The sequence below is a fragment of the Carcharhinus amblyrhynchos genome, chromosome 2 (genome assembly GCF_965287045.1).
Source record: "Carcharhinus amblyrhynchos chromosome 2, sCarAmb.v2.hapA, whole genome shotgun sequence".
NCBI classification, from domain to species: domain Eukaryota; kingdom Metazoa; phylum Chordata; class Chondrichthyes; order Carcharhiniformes; family Carcharhinidae; genus Carcharhinus; species Carcharhinus amblyrhynchos.
Window position 1 is genome coordinate 2696491 of NC_137325.1, and position 22701 is coordinate 2719191.

At 42.7% G+C, this 22701-nt stretch overlaps 1 protein-coding gene across 2 annotated transcripts in view; it reads right to left on the bottom strand.

The window, feature by feature from the left end:
• The window catches only part of LOC145360102 (cadherin-12-like), a 547570-nt gene that overhangs the window by 85385 nt on the left and 439484 nt on the right, over positions 1–22701 (bottom strand). For both annotated transcript variants that reach the window (XM_080215073.1, XM_080215065.1), the window contains 2 exons: positions 15401–15588; positions 11931–12184 (listed from right to left, as the gene is read on the bottom strand). In XM_080215073.1, coding sequence (XP_080071199.1) covers positions 11931–12184; positions 15401–15588 — 442 coding nt within the window. The remainder of the gene's footprint in view (positions 1–11930; positions 12185–15400; positions 15589–22701) is intronic.

A 22701-nucleotide genomic window follows, 5' to 3' on the forward strand; every position in this document is an offset into this window, starting at 1 on the left:
TTCGGGTGCTCCAGTTTCTTTCCACAGTCTGAAAGACGTGCTGGTTAGGTATGTTAGCCGTGCTAATTCCTCCCTTATGTTTCTGAACAGGGGCTGGAGTGTGGCGACTCAGGGATTTTCACAGTAACTTCATTGTGGTGTTAATGTAAGGCTACTTGTGACACTATTAAATAAACTTTAAACTTCAATATATTGATTCCAAGACTGACAGAGGAAGCAGTCAGAATCCTGGAATTAATATTGATTATTCACATTTATCAACATCTCACTGATAAGTCTGAATGTTCCCCATGGTTGCTTTAATTGGTAAGAACAGATGGATAATTATACTCATTCTTCTCAAGCAGAAGAGGACAACACTTTGAAGGACTTCAAATTCCAGAAGCTTTCTGATTAGCTCACGCAGGATAGTTTCACTTCTGGACGTGGATAAGCTGAGAATCCAACACAGAACAAAAGTGGCCAAAAGAGAACCAGTAGTAAGTAGAAATATGGAAATTGGACTGGGAAAAGGGTAACTGAAATAATAGAAAGGCACTTCATACAATCTGACAGTGCAGAAGGAAGCCATTCAGCCCATCAAGCTGGCATCAACCACAATCCCCCCCCAGGTTTTATCCCCATAGCCCCATTCATTTAACCTAACTAGCTCCCCTGACACTAAGGGGTAATTTAACATGATCAATCGACCTAACCCGCACATCTTTGGAATGTGGGAGGAAACCGGAGCTCCTGAAGGAAACCCACGCTGACGTGGGGAGAATGTATAAACTCTGCACAGAGAGTGACCCAGGTTTTTGGCGCTGTGAGGCAGCAGTGCTAACCACTGTGCCACCAACTTTAGGGACCTGTTTTTATAAGAAATTCAAACAGATGCTTAGAAGGTATTACAGGATGAAATGTAATAAAGAATCTATCTGGTATGCTACAGTATAGATTCATATTATTTGCACATTGTTAAATAGTTTATCTTTAGTGTTGCGAGGTTGAGTAGAGTAATTGTAGATTGATAATTGTAAAATGCTTGGGGGGAAAGCATTGTGTGGTCCATTTAGAAGGTGGCGCTTTGTCTGCTAAGAGAGTTAAAAAATTCAAGAGCATACAGAGTGCCCAAACTGAAACATTTGTATTGGAAAGCCAAGCAGCAGGGTCACCAAGGCAATTTGAATCAGGCACTGAGATACTAAGAATCTATTAAATTTAAATCTAATGTCTTTGACAACACAGGACCAATCCTATTGTGGGAAATATTGATATGTCATCACAGGTATAAAAGAAGGGGAGTAGTGGGACAAAAGGAGAGAGCAACTGCCACCTGTCACAGTTCACAGCTCTTAGCTCAAAGTCCCATCTTATAGTAAAGAAGAAAGAAGAATCAACAGAGAATATGCCAAGCACAAAGCCTGGTTGCAATTTAGAGAGTAACTGAATTTTTTTTTTGTAAATGAGTGGGAATTGTATTTATTGGAACAGCATTCGATTAGAAGCTTGTTTCATCCAGCTTGTAAATAGTTTGGTAAAGTTGTTAACTGCTAAATAAATAAATTGTTACATGTTGATTTTGGAGAGAGTGTTAGGGATTTATTTTTTATTTACCTGCTGGAAGTTGCTGAAGAGCAGGTCACACCACTTCTCACACACTGTTTACAGACTATGAGATGAGGTAGTCCTCTTTGGGGGGTTTCGGTGTCAGCTGTCAGTAGGGGAATCAACCTCCACTTTATAACATTAGGAATTACTGAACAAACTTGAAGTGAGAAAACTGAAGATTGGTGCGAAATGGAGTGGGAGTTACCATTGGAATGCCTCCTATTGTCTACCTTAGAACCAATCTAGGCCGGTGGAGAGATGTGCTATGTAACTACACCTAGCGTCCTTCAGTGTAGTGTAGGAACATTGGCGGAAACAGAGTCATGCGAGTTTTTAAAGCACTAGTGGTCATACACGAGTAAATTCACAGGTTTCAGTTACATTAACAAACTACAGGGAGAAGGTAGGAGAGTGAAGGGCTGTCAGGTGGTTGTGGCAGTAGTGGTAGTTAGGGGATAGGGTGGCCAGTTGGGGTGTTCAGTAGTGTTTAATCCTTCCTGCTTTTCCTTGGAACCCAATTTGCTAATGAGTTGGAATCATCCAAATTCTCTGACTTCAAATCAGAGTATCAGAGGCTTCCAGATACAGGGAAATTGCTCAACAGAAGTTGAAACTTCCTGTGTTATTCCCATGAGAAGGTCTGAAGGGGTCACCTAGTGCACCCTCCGCATTACCTCTGGGGTAGAACAATCCAGAGAATGGAAGATCTGAGCAATATTCCAAAATGCCATTTTGAATGTGGATTTAGGAAAATGCCTACGTTTTAAAGCAGTTCCAAGGCAAATTCAAAAGCGACAACAACTGAAGCAAATAACAATGCAGATTTGTTCAGTCAACACCAATAAGCACTAATTGGCAAAGCTGTTGACTAGATTAGCTCTGAACAAACAAATTAAAGGATCCATATAATTATTGCATTTGTATGTTATCAAATCATTACGTAAATTATGTTAATTATTTCTTATAATCTCAAACCATCAGTTTGTCTCAGAATGTAATCAACTTCTAGAGCAACATGACACGTAGTGTATAAGTGAATAAGATACCCAAATCCAATTGTATAATCCAACCCCGAGCCAGGTGGCTACTGTGTTCTATATTTGTGCCCACTGTGATATGCTGACTGTTAATCAGTTCTCTATAATGTGAGATTCAGCTCTGCAATCCTAGAATAGTAAATGTTCATTGCACTCAAAGTGGGAATTAGTGAGTTTTACTTGAATTCTGCCAATCAAAGCGTGCAAACAAACAAATCAACTGCTAGCTCATCAATCATATCTCCAGTTCCAGTAGGGCTTCATATTAAAGGAGAATTAATATTTATTGATTAGCTTATTTTGCAATCATACTGAGATTTAGCACTGACAGCAGGCTGTCCAGGACTTTCCACATACTAATGTAAATGGTCATACAATTGTGGATATCCTGGATTTCTGACTGGTAGTTGAGAAGGCAAGACAATGTGGAACGATGAAATTACTTCCTATCACTCTCAAGGTGTGGAACTATTGACAAACAAGTCAACACACTCATTCACTGAATTTGAGGGTGGCACAGGAGCATAGTGGTTAGCACGGCTGCCTCACAGTACCAAGGACTTGGTTTCAATTGCTGGCTTGGGTCACTGTCTGTGTGGAGTTTGCACTTTCTCTCTGTGTCTGCGTGGGTTTCGCCTGGGTGCTCTGGTTTCCAGTCACAGTACAAAGATATGCAGTTCAGGTGGATTGGCCATGCTAAATTGCCCTTAGTGGCCCAAGATGCATAGATTAGGGGATTAGCAGAGTATATATGTGTGGTTACAAGGATAGGGCCTGGGTAAGATAAAGAAAAAACTGAGTCAGTGCATTTTCAATGGACTGAATGGCCCCCTTAATATTCTCTGATAAACCTCTAGTCTTTCAGAATTTCACGGTACGACAAGAAATGTATCAATTATTTCCCAACTCATCATTTCTTCATGAAACGATCTAAAGCATCCACTTCTGGTGAACAGGCAACAGGGTGAACCATCTGCAGGAGACCAGTATGGCAACAGATGAAAGGGGCTTCATCACCTTGAAATTCTGCAGCAAGTCTCATACCAAGGCAACTTAGAAATATATCAGCCAGTCCTTTACTGTCACTGGGTGAAAATTCTGTAATTCTCTCTTTAACAGCACTGTATAAGTGTTTTTATATTAGGACGACTGCATCAATACAAGAAGGGGGCTCACCTGTCCCCTCTCAAGCATCATTAAGGACAGGCAAAAAATGCTAGCCTTGTCACATCCATGAAAGAACATACAACATTCACTAAATTTTGTACACAATCATGAATACACTTTTCTATAAATAGTTGAAGTATTTGACCATCAGTAGACACTGGATAAAACGTTTGCTTTAAATCAGGGCATGGATGATTCTGCCTTGGGCTTAATGGTACATTAATGGTTCCATAAAACCCAGCAAGTTCTGCAGCACACACATGTGCAACTAAATACAGATTGTACAGTGCAGGTTACCCTGTTTCAGTTCAAGCTGATCTGTATCTGGCTGAAATGGTCAGCACTGAAATCCATGTAACTGCGTGAACTTTCCTGTACTTACTCATTTCTTACCCGCTAAACATGACGGAAAACTCAATCTGGTGTATTCAGGTGGAAGTGAGTTTACAACAGTGAGGTCAGTTAACAATTATTGCCAATCAACCCCTCGAGCCCAGAAGAGGTAATTTTACAAGTTTGGAGTCTCACTTTTTCAAAATGAAATTAGGATTGCAATTTCTCTTAATCTTATCTTTCTTTCCGAATTGCTATTTTGCTCTCTGTGCATGATTTAAATTTAATTTAAACGATTGCTTCATACTTCACGTGTAGGTAACTGTACTCTTCCTAACTCCCTGGGTGGGGAATTCATGGGATCAAAGAGAAGGATAATTTTACACCCACTCAAATACTACTCACTGACTTGCACAGAGCGTACAATCAGGCAGGTGTGAAATCAACATTACACCCAATCCCTTCAGTTTTCCAGCAGAGTTATAGTTACCCCCACTGGGTGGGTTTCCAGAGAAGTTGGATAAAATTGCCCTGCCTTTCCTCAATCTGATTGGTTCAAGAGTCATGCTGTTGTGTCCGTGTTCACACATGCTATAGATTTCCTGTGGTGAATATGGGCAGCATGGTGGCACGGTGGTTAGCACTGCTGCCTCACAGCGTCAGGCGCCCGGGTTCAATTGTAGCCTCAGGTCACTGTCTGTGTGGAGTTTGCACATTCTCCCCAGGTCTGTGTGGGTTTACTCTGGCTGCTCTGGTTTCCTCCCAAAGTCCAAAGATATGTGGGTTAGATTGATTGGCCATGCTAAATTGATCCCAGTGACAGGGGGTTTCGCAGGGTAAATATGTGAGGTTACTGGAATAGGGCCTCGGTAAGATTGTGGTTGGTATAGACTTAATGGGCTGAATGGCCTCCTTCTGCACTGTAGGGATTCTATGTTTGTTAGATTAATAAGTACATTAATCTTCTGAATTTGTTTCCAAATGATTGTGGTCTTCAAATACTTTCATGATGTAACTTCAACAGATCAGTTTGACTATTTGGACTCATAAGAACATAAGAACATAAGAAATAGGAGCAGGAGTAGGCCATCTAGCCCTTCGAGCCTGCCCCGCCATTCAATAAGATCATGGCTGATCTGTCGTGGCTCAGTTCCACTTTCCCGCCCTCTCCCCATAGCCCTTAATCCCCTCTCTTATCAAAAACCCATCAACCCGCGTCTTAAAAATATTTAGCGAGGTAGCCTCCACCACTTCAACGGGCAGAGAATACCAGAGATTCACCACCCTTTGAGTGAAGAAGTTCCTCCTCAACTCTGTTCTAAACCGCCCCCCCTTTATCTTGAGGCTGTGCCCCCTAGTCCTACTGTCTTTTTTGAGCGGGAAGAGTCTCTCCACCTCTATCCTATCCATCCCATTCATCATCTTATATGTCTCAATGAGATCTCCCCTCATTCTTCTAAACTCTAACGAGTACAAGCCTAGTTTATTCAGCCTCTCCTCATAGCTCAACCCCCTCAACTCCAGTATCAGCCTAGTAAACCTCCTCTGCACTCCCTCCAAGGCCAAAATATCTTTGCGCAGGTGCGGCGCCCAAAACTGCACACAGTACTCCAGCTGCGGCCTCACCTCCCTACTTTTATATTCAATCCCCCTCGCTATGAAGGCCAGCATCCCATTCGCCTTCCTGACCACCTGCTGCACCTGCAAGCTGGGTTTTTGCGACTCATGCACAAGGACCCCGAGGTCCCTCTGCACCGTCGCCTGCTGCAGTTTTTCGCCACGTAAGTAATAGTCCTTCCTACCATTCTTCCTACCAAAGTGGACCACCTCACACTTGCCAACATTAAATTCCATTTGCCATTTCCTGGCCCATTCGCCCAGCCTATCTAGATCCTTCTGCAGACTCTCCACACCCTCCGCACAATTTGCCATTCCCCCAATCTTGGTGTCATCAGCGAATTTCGACACCCTACACTCGGTTCCCTCCTCCAGATCATCTATATAAATGGTAAAAAGCTGAGGCCCCAGCACCGACCCCTGGGGTACCCCACTAGTCACCAACCGCCAATCCGAATAGCACCCGTTGACCCCCACTCTCTGCCTCCTATTTGACAACCAATCCTCTATCCACGCTAACACCCTACCCCCAATTCCATGTCCCTCGACCTTCTGCAAAACCTCTTGAGGTACCTTGCCAAACGCCTTCTGAAAATCCAGAAAGACCACATCCACCGGCTCTCCTCTATCCACTGCCCTAGACACATCCTCATAGAACTCCAGTAAATTTGTCAGACACGACTTCCCTTTAATGAAACCGTGCTGCGTCTGCTCTATCAAGCAATTCCCTTCAAGATGCCTCGCAATTTCCTCCTTAATGACGGATTCTAACATTTTACCTACCACAGACATTAAACTAACCGGCCTATAATTCCCCGCCTTTTGCCTGGCACCCTTCTTAAACAACGGCGTAACATTAGCTGTTTTCCAATCTTCCGGCACTTCCCCGGAATCCAGCGACGTCTAGAAAATAACCACCAAGGCATCCACTATCACCTCTGCCATTTCTTTCAGAACCCTCGGATGCATTCCACCCGGTCCTGGGGACTTGTCCACAATCAGCCCCTCCAGTCTGTCGAGCACCGCCTCTCTAGTAACAGTAATGTCATTAAGACCCTCCAGTCCTACTACCTTTCCATCGCTAACACCCGGCAAATTATTCACGTCCTCCTCCGTGAAGACAGAAACAAAAAAGTTATTCAATACCTTAGCCATATCCCCATCCCCTACCACTAGGTCCCCTTTCTCATCCTCTAAAGGACCAACGTTCACCCTAGCCAGCCTCTTCCTTTTTATATATTTATAAAAACTCTTGCTATCCTTTTTTATATTAAGCGCTAGCCCAGCTTCATAGTTTCTCCTACCCTTCTTTATCAACTTCTTTGTCAATCTTTGTTGACATTTAAACCTCTCCCAATCCTCTTCTCGCCCACTACTCTTAGCTACTCTAAATTCCTCCGCTTTTAATTTAACACTTTCCTTCACCTCCTTCGTTATCCACGGCTTATTACCTCTCCTCCTACGGTCCTTTTTGACCTTCGGAATAAATTTCCGCTGAGCACCAAGAAAGGTCTCCTTAAAGATCCTCCACTGCTCCTCAGCAGACCCTCCCTCCAATGCGTTCCCCCAGTCCACATTCGCCAATTCGACTCATTCCTGGTGTGACCAATAATAATGCGAGTGATGATTGCAATGGCAACTGCCCACTTCTTTCAGAAATGTTGGGAAGAATATAAATGCAATATGAAATATGATTTTCCTGCAGAGAACATTAAATCAACAGGGAAAATTCTCAAGTCAAACCATGATTAGTGTCCCATTAAAAAGCAATGAAAAATGCTAGATCATCGTACTTAGTCTATCACTATAATCCCAAAATGGTCATAATAGATTCATTCAGCAATATTTGCACTGATTGGATGTAGTGTGGAGGGGAATACTGATAGTGGAGAGTATTAAACCAGAGGTACATAGTGCTCTTGCGGACAGTTACATAAGCATTCCAGAGTTTAGGTTTATACTCTTGGAAATCAGGGACGATTAATGCAAAAACATCCTTCAGGTGAGTAACTTGGCCAAAGAGATAGCTCATAGGCTGTTCAGGGAGCAGAATATTTAATCAACTGATCATTTCCCTTTGATGGTCTATTATTCAGAAAGCCCACCAGCTACTTTTTCAGGAGATGAAGGGAATTTGGCATGTCAGCTACAACTCTCACCAACTTTTACAGATGCACCATAGAAAGCATTCTTTCCGGTTGTATCACAGTTTGATATGGCTCCTGCTCTGTCCAAGACCACAAGGAATTACAAAAGATCGTGAGTGCAGCCCAATCCATCATGCAAACTAGCCTCCCATCCATTGCTTCTGTCTACACTTCCCGCTGCCTTGGGAAAAGCAGTATAATTAAGGACCCCATGCACCCCAGACATTCTTTCCTCCATCTCCCTCCGTCTGGAAAAAGAGACAAAAGATCTGAGGTCACAAACCAAACGACTCAAGAACAGCTTCTTCCCTGCTGCCACTAGGCTTTTGAATGGACCTACCACACATTAAGTTAATCTTTCTCTACAACCTGTGATCATAACACTACATTCTGCACTCTTTCCTTTCCTTCTCTATGAGCAGTATGTTTTGTCTGTATACTGTGCAAGGAGCAATAGTTTTCACTATATACTAATACATGTGAAAATGATAAATCAAATCAAATGTTTTATGATGCCCTTAACCCAAATTGGATTAATTTACTCTTGGATTACACCTTGATCGAAACTCAAAATAAGTTTACTGTTATGGACTTTAATAAACACTTTGATTCCTCAATGTTATTGTATGAATCATTGAATCCCTATAGTACAGGAGGAAACTATTCCACCCACCTGCACTGATAACAATCCCACGCAGGTGTAATTCCAGTAACCGCACAAGTTTATGGCTAATCCCCCGACACCTATTAATAATTTAGCATGGCCAATCCACTTAACCTGCACATCCTTGGCGTGTGGGAGGAAACCTGTGCACCCGGAGAAAATCCATACAGACACGGGGTGGGTGGGGAATAGGGGTTTGGGGGGCATGTTCACAGACAGTTCTCAAGGGCGGGATCCCTGTGTCCCTGGCGCTGTGAGGCAGCAGTGCTAACCACTATGCCACCGTGTCACACAGGTGATAGGTATACTTATGTCGAGGTTTATTCTATTTTATTACATTTGCACTTGTGGGAGCTTACTCTGCATAATCTGGCTGTGAGATTTTTATTTGCTGACATGGCAGCAGAACTCTTGTGGTGCCGTGTGTAGCATCTCCCTGCCTCTCGAGCCCCAGCTCTGAACATGATGTCCAAGGAAGATGGATTCGTTACTCAAACAAGCAGCTTGAGGCTGCAGGTCTTTCAATAAGTGCCAATGGCAGGCTGTAAGCACGGGAAAGATTCCTGATCCACTGTGTGACAGAAAGAAAGTCACTGCCTCAACCATCACTATCCATAGCTCCTGATTACGTGTCTGTAAAAGTGCCTGTTACCATAGCAACTTGGATTCCCTGAGTGAACAGTAACATGATGTGAAGATTCCAGCATTGGACTGAGGTAAACACAGTAAGAAGTCTCACAACACCAGGTTAAAGTCCAACAGGTTTATTTGGTAGCAAAGGCCACAAGCTTTTGGAGCGCTTCCCCTTCATCAGGTGAGTAAGAGTTCTATTCACAAACAGGGCAAATAAGGACATAAACTCAATTTACAAAATAATGGTTGGAATGTGAGTCTTTACAGGTAATCAAGTCTTGACGTACAGACAATGTGAGTGGAGAGACGGTTAAGCACAGGTTAAAAAGATATGTATTGTCTCCAGCCAGGACAGTTCGTGAGATTTTGCAAGCCCAGGCAAGTTGTGGGGGTTACAGACAGTGTGACATGAACCCAAGATCCCCGGTTGAGGTCGTCTTCATATGTGTGGAACTTGGCTATCAGTTTCAGCTCAGCAACTCTGCACTGTCATGTGTTGTGAAGGCTGCCTTGGAGAATGCTTACCCTAACAATAACCTGCCAGTGCATTATTCCTGTGACAAAACGTTAAAAACATAATTCATTTGCTGTGGAACATTTTGGAATGCTTTAAGAATTTGATATAAAGAAACATATAAAAAGTGAATTATTTCCTTCTAGAAGTTGCCACGATGATGGGTACGTTCAACCAGTGAATAGAATTGGCTGAAATTGGCCAATGAGAAGTGTGCGCTATCAACAAGGTATCTCACCAACACTGAGATCTCACTAAAATATTCACTAATGTCAAAATTAACAACTGAAGCACAGTCACTGTGTCTGCATCCAATGATGATCAACTGCTGATTACTGCCAAATGAAACAGTCACTACATTCTACAAGAACAGAGATATTTCATCTCAAACTTTTGTTGTGGAATTAAACTTGGTTTTTCATAGCATTTCTCCCTTTTCCCCCCGAGGGCAGTGGTTAATTGACGGGATATAATTCCACAATTCGCATCTCACTCAAAAGGTCCTTATTTATTTTTCAGTACGGTAAACAGTACGCACATCTTACGATTATTCAAGATGTGTACGTGTCCACTGAGATTATTTGGACTTCTTAAACGTAATTTGCCTGACATTTGCATATCGAGTAAAATCCATTTGATAATTTTTTATTGCTCCTGCTACAGAAAAGAAACCGAGAAGTTGGAGCCCACGCCATTGATTAAGACACTCTAAAGTACTTCACAACCACTGAACTACTTCTGAAGTGTAGTAACTCTTGCCACGTAAATCAAAAGTGATGGCAAACTCACCCTTAACAATGTCCTAGAAACAGCAAACAAAATGACCAATCAGTTCCATTGCCTTGGCTGGGGTCTGACAGGGAGATGCGGGACTGGAGGATCCCTTCAGCAGGTGGGGCTGGAAAATCCCAGACATTGTTATTGATGGTGTTAATTCTGGGAGAATGTTGGCCAAGACCATGGGAGAAATCCTGGCCCTTCTTCCAATATTACCATTGGATCATATCTGCCCATCTAAAGAAGCAGTTGATGGGATCTGGGTTTAACATGTTACCTGAAAGTCATATTTCTCCAAAGGAATCCATATAATGGTCAATAATATCTGCATTTGATGTGAAACATGATTGCAGTAATGTTGCATCTAATATCCAATCCTAGTTCTGTCCATGTTCGGAACCATTTGACTCTTCCAAAAGCCGCAGCATGTGCTATTTATTGGATCTATGGATAACTGGTCTTATAGGGAATACAGACTGCTGAATAAAATTAAAAACCTAACCTAATAATTAATTCAATTTCTAATGATGTCTCATTAAGTTGAACTGAGAACTTTGTTTCTCTCTCCCCAGCTGCTGCATGACTTCTGAGACCAGCATTTCCTGTTTCTTTTTAAGATTTCCAGTTAATTTGTTCACTTTGAATCGCTTGAAAAAGTGACTCAGGGAAATAACATCCATCTGTTCAAATGGCCTCACGTTCGCACCCAATCCAACTTGGTGAGATTCTTCTGTGTTACTTCCCAAAACATGCCTTAAAACTGTTTCTACCTCTCACCAAATCTGATGGGAACGCACACTATTTTAATTGGAACTCCTAGAATTTTAGAAGCCCTATTCAAGCCAAGTGGATTGTGACAGGCACTGAAATGTTTCTGTCCTGCCTGACACGGAATCGTAGGGTGCAGACAGGTGGACCATGCAAAGGTCTGTTGACCTCAGGTGGGATTTTCTGTTTTTGGGACAATGCGGCTGGAAAATCCTGCCCCGAATGTCTGAGGACTTTGATGTTGAGATCAGCCTGTGACCAAACTATGAGTTGCGAGTTTTATGATCGTGCAGCTGGTCCTGAAGTGAACCTGAAAACGTTTTTTAAATCTCAGTAAAGCTCCTACAGAACTGCTCAAGAAACTTGTCAAACATCCGTCTTCCATATGGTCGCACACTAAGCCTATAGAGGGTGGATAATCAGCCCCGAAGCAATCCCACTATCATCAATTAATAATTAATTATTCTGTCACTGCAACTCCAATATATCATTAATGACTCAGCTGGCATTTCAAATGATTCCTAAAGTGTTGTGTAGGCAGAGTTATCAATGTGCACAGTGGGAACTCAAATCGGGTTTTTTTTCCCAAAACGTTCTTACATTACAACAGTGACCACACTTCAAAAGCACTTCACTGCAAATCTTTCTTCCTTTCAAAATTTAATGAAATGTTTTTGGCCTACCTGACAGGGCTGTTGCTAACATCAGAATCCTGCGCTGTCACTGCGCCTATAATACTGCCCACATTAGTGTCTTCATAAACATCCATTACATAAAAAGCTCTGCTGAATACAGGTGGCTCATCTACATCCAGGATGGTGATCTTCACAGTCGCTGTGTCTTTGAAAGGACCCATTGAGAGAAAACGTTCATCAGGATGTGGATCCACTGCGTCTACTTTAAAGACGTATGATTTTTTATTTTCGTAGTCCAACGGCTTTGGGAAAGAAGAGACACAATGTCATGTAAACCACAGTGGGAAAGCATTAAATATGATACATAAACCAAAGCTGACTTAAAAAACAATCAATACTCAGAATACGGTTTGGTGTCTTTCAAATAATTCAATAGATACTTAAAGTTTTATTTTTAAAATTCTATCAAAAGTAAGAACATCAATATTTAAGAGCAGGAGAAGACCTTTCAGCCCATTGAGTCCGCTCCAATTTTTTTTTTAAAATCATTGGAAGTGTCTGGGTGTCGCTGGCTAGGCCAGCATTTATTACACAAGAACATAAGAGCATAAAATTACCCATCCCTAGTTGCCATTAATGGTGGCAAGCTGTCTTCTTGAACTGCTGCAATCCATGAGGTGTAGGAACGAGGGGTTACGGAGAGAATTCTAGGATCTTGACCCACTGACAGTGAAGGAATGGCAAAATATTTCCAAGTCAGCACGACAAGTGGCTTGGAGGGGAAACTCCAATTAGTGACATTCCCATATGTCTAGTGCCCTTGTTCTTCTAGGTGACATTGGTAGTGGGTTTGGAAGGTGCTGTTTAAGCAGCTTTTGAGAGTTCCTGCAATGCATCTTATAGATGGTACACACAGCTGCTACTGTGCATCAGTGCAGGGATAGAATGGTAGGTTAGAAGGGGTAGGAATCAAGCAGGCTGCTTTGTCCTGGATGCTGTCATGTTTCTTGAATGCTGTTGCTGAAGATTGGCATCTGTGATGCTGGGGAGTTCTGGAGATGGTCAAGATGGATCGTTTTTAGGAATGCCCGCTGTTGCTCCTGGCATGCCCTCCTGCACTCTTCATTGAACAAGGGTTGATCCTCTAGCTTGTTGGTAATGGTAGACTGAGGGATATGCTGGGCAGCAAGGTTACAGATTATGGTTGAGTACAATTCTGCTGCTGCTGATGGCCCAGGGCACCTCATGGATGCCCAGTTTGGAGTTGCTCAATTTGTTTGGGGTCCATCCCATTTAGCACGGTGGTAATGCCACACAGCAATGGAAGGTATCCTCAGTCTGAAATCAGGACTTCACTGTCAGTCTGACCAATACTGTCATGGACAGGCGCATCTGTGATGGACATGTTTGCGAGGAAGAGGTCAAGTAGGTTTTTCCTTCTTGTTGGATCCTTCACCACCTGGTGCGGACCCAGTCAAACAGCTATTTCTTTTAGGGCCCAGCCAGCTCGGTCTGTGGTGGTGCTATCGAGCCACTCTTGGTGATGGACATTAATACACCTCCCACCCCCTCCTGCTGCTCACCCCCCCCCGCCCCCCCCACATCAGAGTGTATTTTGTGTCCTTACCACTCTCAGTGCTTCCCCCAAGTGGGGAGGGGGTGGGGAAGGGGTCAGGAGTTGGGGGAAGGAGTTGTATATGGTAAACAGTAAAGGTTTTCCTTGCCCATCTTTCACTTGACACCAAAAGACTTCCTAGGATTGAGAGCTGATGTTGAGAACTTCCAGGGCAACTCTTCCCGACTATATATCACTGTGCCACCACTCTGCTGTTCTGTCCTGCTGGTGGGACAGAACTTACACAGGGATGGTGACGGTGGATTCAATAGAACCATGGCTGAACTTTACTGCAAGACTTCTTTCCCACACGATCCCTATCCCCCTTGATTCTTTGACAGCCAAAAATCCATCTATCCCAAATTTAACATACTGACTGACGGAGCATTCCAAAGCCTCTGATGATGAAGAATTTCAAAGATTCACAACCACTTTGAATGAAGAAATTTTACCTCTCCTCCATCCTAAATAATCAGCCCTTATCCTGGGAATGTACCCCTTTGTCCTTGGTTCCCCATAGAATTATAGAATGGTAACAGCATCAAAAGAGGACTTTCAAATCATCATGTTTGCTCCGTAACAGCAACCACTTCACCGTCTTTTCCCCATTGCCGTGCACTTTTCTTTTCAAATAATTATCAAATTCTCCTTTTGAATGCCAAGATTGAATTTGCCTCTCACCAAGAATGACTCGATAGCAGCACCACAGACCGAGCTGGCTGAGCCCTAAGAGACATAACTGCTTGACTGGGTCTGCACCAGGTGGTGAAGGAACCAGCAAGAGAGAAAAACATACTTGACCTCTTCCTCACAAATCTGTCCATCAGAGTTCTCCGGCAGTGTTCCACAATTTAATGACTCGCTGCATAAAAAGAGTTTTTCCTTGTGTCGCATCTTTTGCCAATCACCATAAGTCATGTCTGGCTCTCGATCCTTCCATCATTGGAACAGTTTCACTCTGGGTCATCATCAATCTCAAACATTGACTCTGCTTCTATCCATAGATGCTGCCTGACCAACTGAGAATTTCCAGCATTTTCTGCCTTCACTTCAGATTCACAGCATTGATACTGTTCACTTTTATTAATTAAAGGTATCAAAACATAGAAACCAGAAGCAGGACGAGGCCATTCAGGCCTGCTCCACCATTCATTATGATCATGACTGATCATCAAATTCAATATCCTGATCCCCCCCCCCCTTCCCTCCATATCCCTGATCTCTTCAGCCACAAGAGCGATATCTAATTTCCTGTTGAAATCAGACGTTTCGGCCTCAACTATTTTCTGTGGGAGTGAAATCCACATATTCACCACCCTCTGGGTGAAGAAATTTCTCCTCATCCCATGTTTGACAAGGCAATTGGAATGCATGGAGACAGGAGTTATGTTATAGTTTAATTATGGCACACAATGAATTAATTCATCACACATTAATTATAAAGGTATTTTTGTCTATATGTTTTACAGATTTTGAACACAATTGTAATAGGCAAAAGAACTGGGGACTAATAGCAGTTAGAAAATATTCATATTGCACTTCACATTGAGCTTTAGTTAATCCTGAGTTTTTGGAGAAGGTGAATTCAGATAGAGAAGAGAGCATCATCTTGATGGAGAGAAAGACAGCAGCGATAGTCAGGTGAACTAGCACAGCAAAGAGTAGCAATGTGACGAAGGACAGATTTGTGAAATAAACAGCAATTGTTCAAGAAAGAATGAAGCGAAAGGAATGTTGATAGAAACATGGGCTGAAGAAGGAGATTTTGATATTTCACAGGGAAGGTGTTTTCACAGTTTCGGGATAATTATCGTGGCGTAAACTGCAATTTGGGCAAAATGAGCAAAAAACAATTTGCTCAACCTTTCTTTCACATTGTTTGAGGCATGATTGCAATGCTGACCTTTTTCAGATTGATAATTCCTTCTTGTGTGGTCTTATCAGAGGTAATGCCAAATACATTTAGCCCATCTCCGGGAACGATGCTGTAATCGATGTCCGCATTCTTCCCAACATCAGCATCGTTGGCCTTTATTCTCCCAATCAGAGAAGCGACAGCAGTTGATTCCGGAACCTTCAGGTGAAAGACATCTGAAAGAGGGATTCAGAATCAAACAAAATGTGGTCAAAATATATTCTTGAACGGTGAAAGTGTGTTTTTCTTTTTGCAAATTTCCAGATATGCTAACAGCATTGAAGGGTTGCCAGGATGGAGTACAAAGTGGGATCCTGGGAAGCCCACATCAGCTGAAAACTAAAATCCATGTTTTTTATTCATAGCATCCCTAGAAAGAGGCCATTTGGCCCATCGAGTCTGCAACAACCACAATCACACCCAGGCTCTATCTGCCGAACCCCATTTCTTCATCTTGCTGGTCCCCCTGACACTAAGGTGCAATTTACCATGGTCAATCAACCCACTGTTGCTTAATAAGTTTCATTCTTAAATCAAATGGAAGGTTCACCACATACTGGGAATGTTAATGGTTGGAACCCTGAATGTCTGATGGAACTCTATCTCCATTTAAAGCTCTCCAGTAGAAGCATTCAAAAAAAAAGACCAGGCTCTTTCCAACGACATTTACATCTCCTATTTTGTAAACTTGGAGTAAAACTATTTTCTTTGCTATTTCCATAAATATTTAATGAAGACGTATAACATTACAATCATTGTGTGAATAGGACATTTGTTTGCATTGACTGCAATGAACAACTCAAATCGCAGACTGGGTAATATCAATAAACTGTCAACATGTGTAATAAACCTTATTCATTCTAAATAACAAATTAATTGAACAATTTTATTCTGAACAAAACCATTTCTATGCTGATTGTAGAAATGGAATACATTAAGGAGTAGACTGAGTTAATCATGGGTAAGCTATTAGTTTTCTCTTGAACGTGAAGTGAGATATATATATGCTATTTTTCTCCATTCCCACTGTCTCTGGAGTAACCTAAACCTCCATCTTTCTCACTTATTCCATGAGGCTAAATCCGTTGAGCTTGACTAACCTGGAATTTCAGTAAAGCGTGGAGCATGTTGGTGATTCACATTCACGTGAAAATAACTCTTTTTTTTGATAGTGCTCAGAACATAAAGAGACATTGAAATCCTGGAGCACTTTAAAGGAATGGAATAAAAACTATGGAGAACAACTTACTAAAGCACAGATCCGTTTGTTTACCAGGTCTCAATCATACATCACTTCAGCATTTGCTCCCAATCCGGCAATAATTCGATATTTCTTGTTTTCAAACTCCTCCAAGGCCTTCCCCCTCCCTCTGCCAGCCCTTCAGCCTTCAGGGAAAACCCTGTGTCCCGATTCCAGCCCTTGCCATGATTTTAATGCCTCGATCACTGGTGGATTTGCATGCAGCTGCCTGGGCCCAAAACCTCAGGTTTCCTCCCTGAATGTCTTCCAGCCTTTTAAACGCCGTAGAATTGCCTCTTTTACCTTGGTTTTGGTCACTTGCCTGAATATCTCCTTGTGTGAATGGTACTGATTAGTGTTCTTGTGAAGTACATTGAGAAAGTTCACCTCTTTAAAGGCATGTCTTAAATGCAAGTTGTTGTTGAGGCAAAGTGTTTATGCAAGATTATGAAGGGTAAGGCTTCACCTTGTGTCCTACTCTCTGATGGGAGACAGGTACATGCTTTTATAATAAGGATATAAATGGAACCTTGACTTATAAGTCCAGAATTTACACTTTTGATAGAACATGGAGAAACAGAGTCACAGGATCACAAATTAATTTTAACAACACAGAAAAACATTTATTAAAAAAGAAAATATTGGATTATGATATAATATTTTTACTCCCCCCCCCCCCTCCTTATGCTGTTGAATACACACAGATTTTAAGGTTGACATGGATTACAGAGTATGGACCCTATTTTACCATTTTAATTCTAAGTGCTGGGCAGACTTGAAACCGGGAGTTTCAGATCCAACTTTTAGACCCGTTCTCAGACGCTCCCATACGGACTCTACCTGAAAATATATCAGCGATTCCGAATCGTGCTGCACAAGCCAGTGGGCGGGACTTAATATATCCAAAACCCTGCAGCTCCGATCGGTGCGTCCAACTGCACATGCGCAGAAAAGAAAAACACTCCCCTGTCACGTCACTCCCGGGCCGGATAATGCCTTACCCCCCTGGCCCCGACAGATATTGCCCCATGCCACAACATTACTGACCCCCTTACCACCCCACCCACCCCTGCTACCCAGACCAATGACGGCCCTCTGACCCTTACCCCACCCCAACACCGGTCACAAGCAAAGTGGCAGCGGACCCGTCCTTCGCTCCCCACCAAATCACGCGCAGAGTGGCAGTAGACACCCCACCCCCACCCCTGCCCCCCAGCTCACCCGCCCCACCACCAGACAGCCATCCAATCTGCCTCTCACCACCCCGCCAGCGAGCCACCTGACCCACCTCCCCCCCCCCATCGCCAAAGAACCATCTGAGCCAGCTCCCTCCCCCCACCACAAAGCCATCAGACCCACCTCCTTCCCCACTCCCCACCACCGATCTGAGTCAGAGAGCCGCCGGAAGCTCAGAGCTTACCTCCCCAGAATCTGGAGCACCTGAATCGAGCCTTTACAGATCATGTCTGTTTTGCATTAATTCCAGATGGATGAATGCAGTGGTAAAGGGGGAAGTGCTGGTAAGTTTGGGCGTGCTGCCCACCAAATCAATTTAAATACAAGCAAATGCAGTGAAATTGACGTCGCGCCTGTTTCAGGCTGATCCTGACAGCGGTATTTTTGGCCCTTGGTAAAGGGAAAGCCAGCACAGAGGCTGGCGTGGATCGCGTTTCTCGCCTCACGCTCGACTTTACCAAGTTTTCACGTCTGAAAACAGGCACAATTTGATGTTAAGTTCTATATGTTTAGCTACAATTGGTCTCAGTAACACAAAGTCCCTTTAAATACACAAAATGGCTGTGGTCAAATACACTCACTCCACTCTGAACCTCAGGTAAATGTTAATTGATTTCTCCTGAGAATCCCGCCAGATTATTGTCACGTCAGAACTTCCAAATTCCACGCTCAAAAGCATGCTTACAATTCTAAGTTACAATAATGCTCTCTGTTTGTGGTTTGCATTACAAAATCCAGTCCACATTTTACAAACTATTCTTTTAAACAAAGTTTCCATTCCACTTTTAACAGAGAATCCAGTATCTGGGTTTCACACCACCCCCTTTAGGGTTTATTTGTCTTGACTGTTGTATGAACAATTACAATTGCTTTAACTCACGATTCCCAGTCTATTAAAACAGCATCAAACTTTTGATTTACCTCTGAAGTCTTCTTTCTCACTTTAAAACTGGTTACTGCAATTGTCTCTTTAAGAGTTGAGAGAAAACTGTCAACAAGTTTAGTTAAACTCAGAACAGAAATGTTGTTTTCCCTAAAAAACGCCTCCTATTGCTAAGCAACTACTCCTAGTTTATTTACTTTTCACACTGTAGCCCTCTCTCAGCACAGTAGAAACTCAGTTGAAACTAAACCCCATACATACAAACATCTTTGTCCATGAAGAATCAACTATAGTCACTGTTTGAATACACGTGGCACAATCAAAACTTTTCCACTTTACACCAAGAAGTTCTTATGTTTTGTGTTGTGTAAAATGGAATTCGAATCTGAAGTTAAGTTCTGTCACCCTCAATAAGCACAGTAAAATGAGGTATTTAGAACTATTTGGGGGATTTTCAAAGTGATATCATCTTGATCATCCTCAACACTGGTGCCCCACATGGCTATGTTCTCAGCCCCCTACTATACTCCTTATACACCTATGACTGTGTGGCCAAATTCCCCTCCAATTCAATTTTCAACTTTGTTAACGACATCATCGTAATGGGTCAGATCTCAAACAATGATGAGACAGAGTACAGAAATGAAACAGAGAAACTGGTGGACTGGTGCGGCAACAATAAATCTCTCCCTCAATGTCAACAAAATGAAGGAGGCTCTCATCGACTTTAGGAAGCGTAAAGGAGGACATGTCCCTGTCTACATCAATGGGGTTGAAGTATAAAGCATCGAGAACTTCAAGTTCTTAGGTGTCCAGATCACCAACAACCTGTCCTGGTCCCCCCCATGCCAACATTATAGTTAAGAAAGCCCCACCAATACCTCTACTTTCTCAGAAGACTGAGGAAATTTGGCACATCAGCTACAACTCCCACCAACTTTTACAGCTGCACCATCAAAAGCATTCTTTCTCATTGTATCACAGCTTGGTATGGCTCCTGCTCTGCCCAAGACTACAAGGAACTACAAAAGGTCATGAATGCAGCTCAATCCATCACGTAAAAGAGCCTCCCATCCATTGACTCTGTCTACACTTCCCGCTGCCTCAGGAAAGCAGCCAGTTTAATTAAGGGTCCAATGCACCCTGGACATTCTCTCACCTTCTTCCATCGGGAAAAAGATACAAAAGTCTGAAGTCACACATCAACTGACTCAAGAATAGCTTCTTTCCTGTTGCTGTCAGACTTTTGAATGGACTTCCCTTGCATTAAGTTGATCTTTTTCTACACCCTAGATATGACTGTAATACTACATTCTGGACTCTCGTTTCCTTCTCTATGAACGGTATGTTTTGTCCGTTTAGGGTGCAAGAAACAATACTTTTCACTGCATGTTAATACATGTGACAGTAATAAATCAAATCAAATCATCAAAATTCTCTGAGCAGGTAGAAGCTACAGCGTGTATTTACATGACAAGGTTAATTTTAGAACAAGAGTTTTACAATAGCCCTCGATTATTGTTATAGTTTGTATAAAATTTCACCTTACATTGTACTCCGTTGGACGGATAAGGATCTGGCAGATTGGTGACTCATCCACAGGATGCAAAATAATGAGTTACACATTATGGAGGAATGGACGGTTCACCCCTCAAAGCAAAGTTGGTATGGAGCCAACTCATTCCGTGTCAGACCATCCAGCAGCCATAACAGTTGAGCTAAATAGCCTGCCTGGGGGAATTCTGCCCATCACTTGGAGGATATCCCAGTCTCGGGCGTTCTGGCCAATCTGGTTGGCTGGCAACTCCAGCTGTCACAGCAGTGCCAAGAGCACATTAGTGTGCACTGCTGGAATGGCAACCAGTCACAAGGAGGTGCCAGGGTCAAGGACGTCACCAAGCAATGTTATTATCTGGCAGGAGTAATTGCCAGACTGCTCAAATCCCAGAGGGAAACTTGGATAAGCTATCACAACCTTTTTCAACATGTATTTTGTTGAGAGAAGGTAACTGCACAAAGGTCAAGAACACAAAGTTCAAACCATATTTGGGGACTTTAAATATTAAATGTAAACATTTATTGAGAAAGAAAAAAATATTCAAATTTACACAGTTAACAGCAGTTCTACAATTATTTCCCAAAAGATTTCTCTTCAGTTAACCTCAGAGAAAAAAAATATCCTTTTTCGGCAACATTGCTCATCAATTTTCTCAATAAAAATCCAAAATAAAAAAATTTGATTCCCACAAACATCCACTGTTGCCACAGGGAAATATTTCACAGGCTTTTCCTCTGGAAAAAAAAACAAAGCTTGCATGGAGATCCTGCAGACACAATACTGGTCTACCCTGAGGGTGGCTACCAGCTGCTTTCTTCACTGGTCTGTTTCAGTACAAACGCTCTTCAGGATCCCATGATCACAGCCATCTTACAGCCTCCAATAGATTTTTAAGTATGTTTTCCCCTTTTATCTTTAATATCAATTATGTTACCTCGCTTTGGAAGTTCCCTTTCTCAGAATATACAGATATTTCATGTTTCTTTTATGGCTAATATTTTTGGGTAAAGATAAAAGTGGGATCTACGCACAATCACTCACCCACATACACTAATTCTCTCAGACTGTGCTGCTGGAGATTTTTGAAACATAGAACAGTACAGCACAATACAGGCCTTTTGGCCCTCAATGTTGTGTTGAGCTATGTCCAAACCCAAGATCAAGCTATCCCACTCCCTATCATTCTGGTATGTTCCATATGCCTATCCAATAACGGCTTGAAAGTTCCTAAAGTGTCCGACTCCACTATCACATTAGGCAGTCTATTTCACACCCCAACCACTCTCTGAGTGAAGAATCTACCTCAGACATCCCTCCTATATCTCCCGCCATGAACCTTGTAGTTATGCTTCCTAGTAACAGCTACATCTACCCGAGGAAATAGTCTCTGAACGTCCACGGAGTTGAGGAGAAACTTCTTCACTCAAAGAGTGGTGAATCTCTGCAATTCTCTGTCCGTTGAAGTGGTGGAGGCTGCCTCGCTACATATATTTAAGACACGGGTAGATAGGTTTTTGGTAGGCAAGGGAATTAAGGGTTATGGGGAGAAAGTGGGAAAGTGGAACTGAGCCACTTCAGATCAGCCATGATCTTATTGAATGGCGGGGCAGGCTCGAAGGGCTAGATGGCCTACTCCTGCTCCTATTTCTTATGTTCTTATGTTCACTCTATCACCCTCATCATAAGAACATAATGAAGAGGTAACACGCAGAGCAATGGTGAGGGAAATGTCGTTGATGTGGTGTGCATGCACTTCCAAAGGTGCCAAAAATAACGCCACACAACAGACTTGTGAGAAAGTCCATGGCTGATGGATTGTAAATGACAAACCAACATTGACATGGAATTGGCTGAGTGACAGGAAGCAGGGTAATGGCTCATTGATACTCAGGGCAGCACGGTGGCTCAGTGGTTAACACTGCTGCTTCACAGCACCCACAGCGGGTTTGATTTCTGGCTTGGGTCACTGTGTGTCTGGAGTTTGCACATTCTCCCCGTGTCTGTGTGGGTTTCCTCCAGGTGCTCCGCTTTCCTCCCACATTCTGAAAGATATGCTGATTAGGTGCGTTGACCCGAACAGGCGCCACACTGTGGTGACTAGGGGATTGTCATAACAACTTCATTACAGTGTCAACGTAATCCTTATTTGTGGCTAATAAACTTTATTTTTTTTGTGTTGTGGACAGGCTTGTTGTGGAGTTCCTCTGTGTTGGTGTTGGGATCTACGCTTTTCCTGTAGTATGTTGATGACCTAGACCTTAGTGTGCAGGGCACAATATCAAACTTTGCAGATCATATTGAACTTAAAACATTGTGAACTGGGAAGAGGATATTGTAGAACTTCAAAGGATGCAGGCAAATAGGTGGCATGG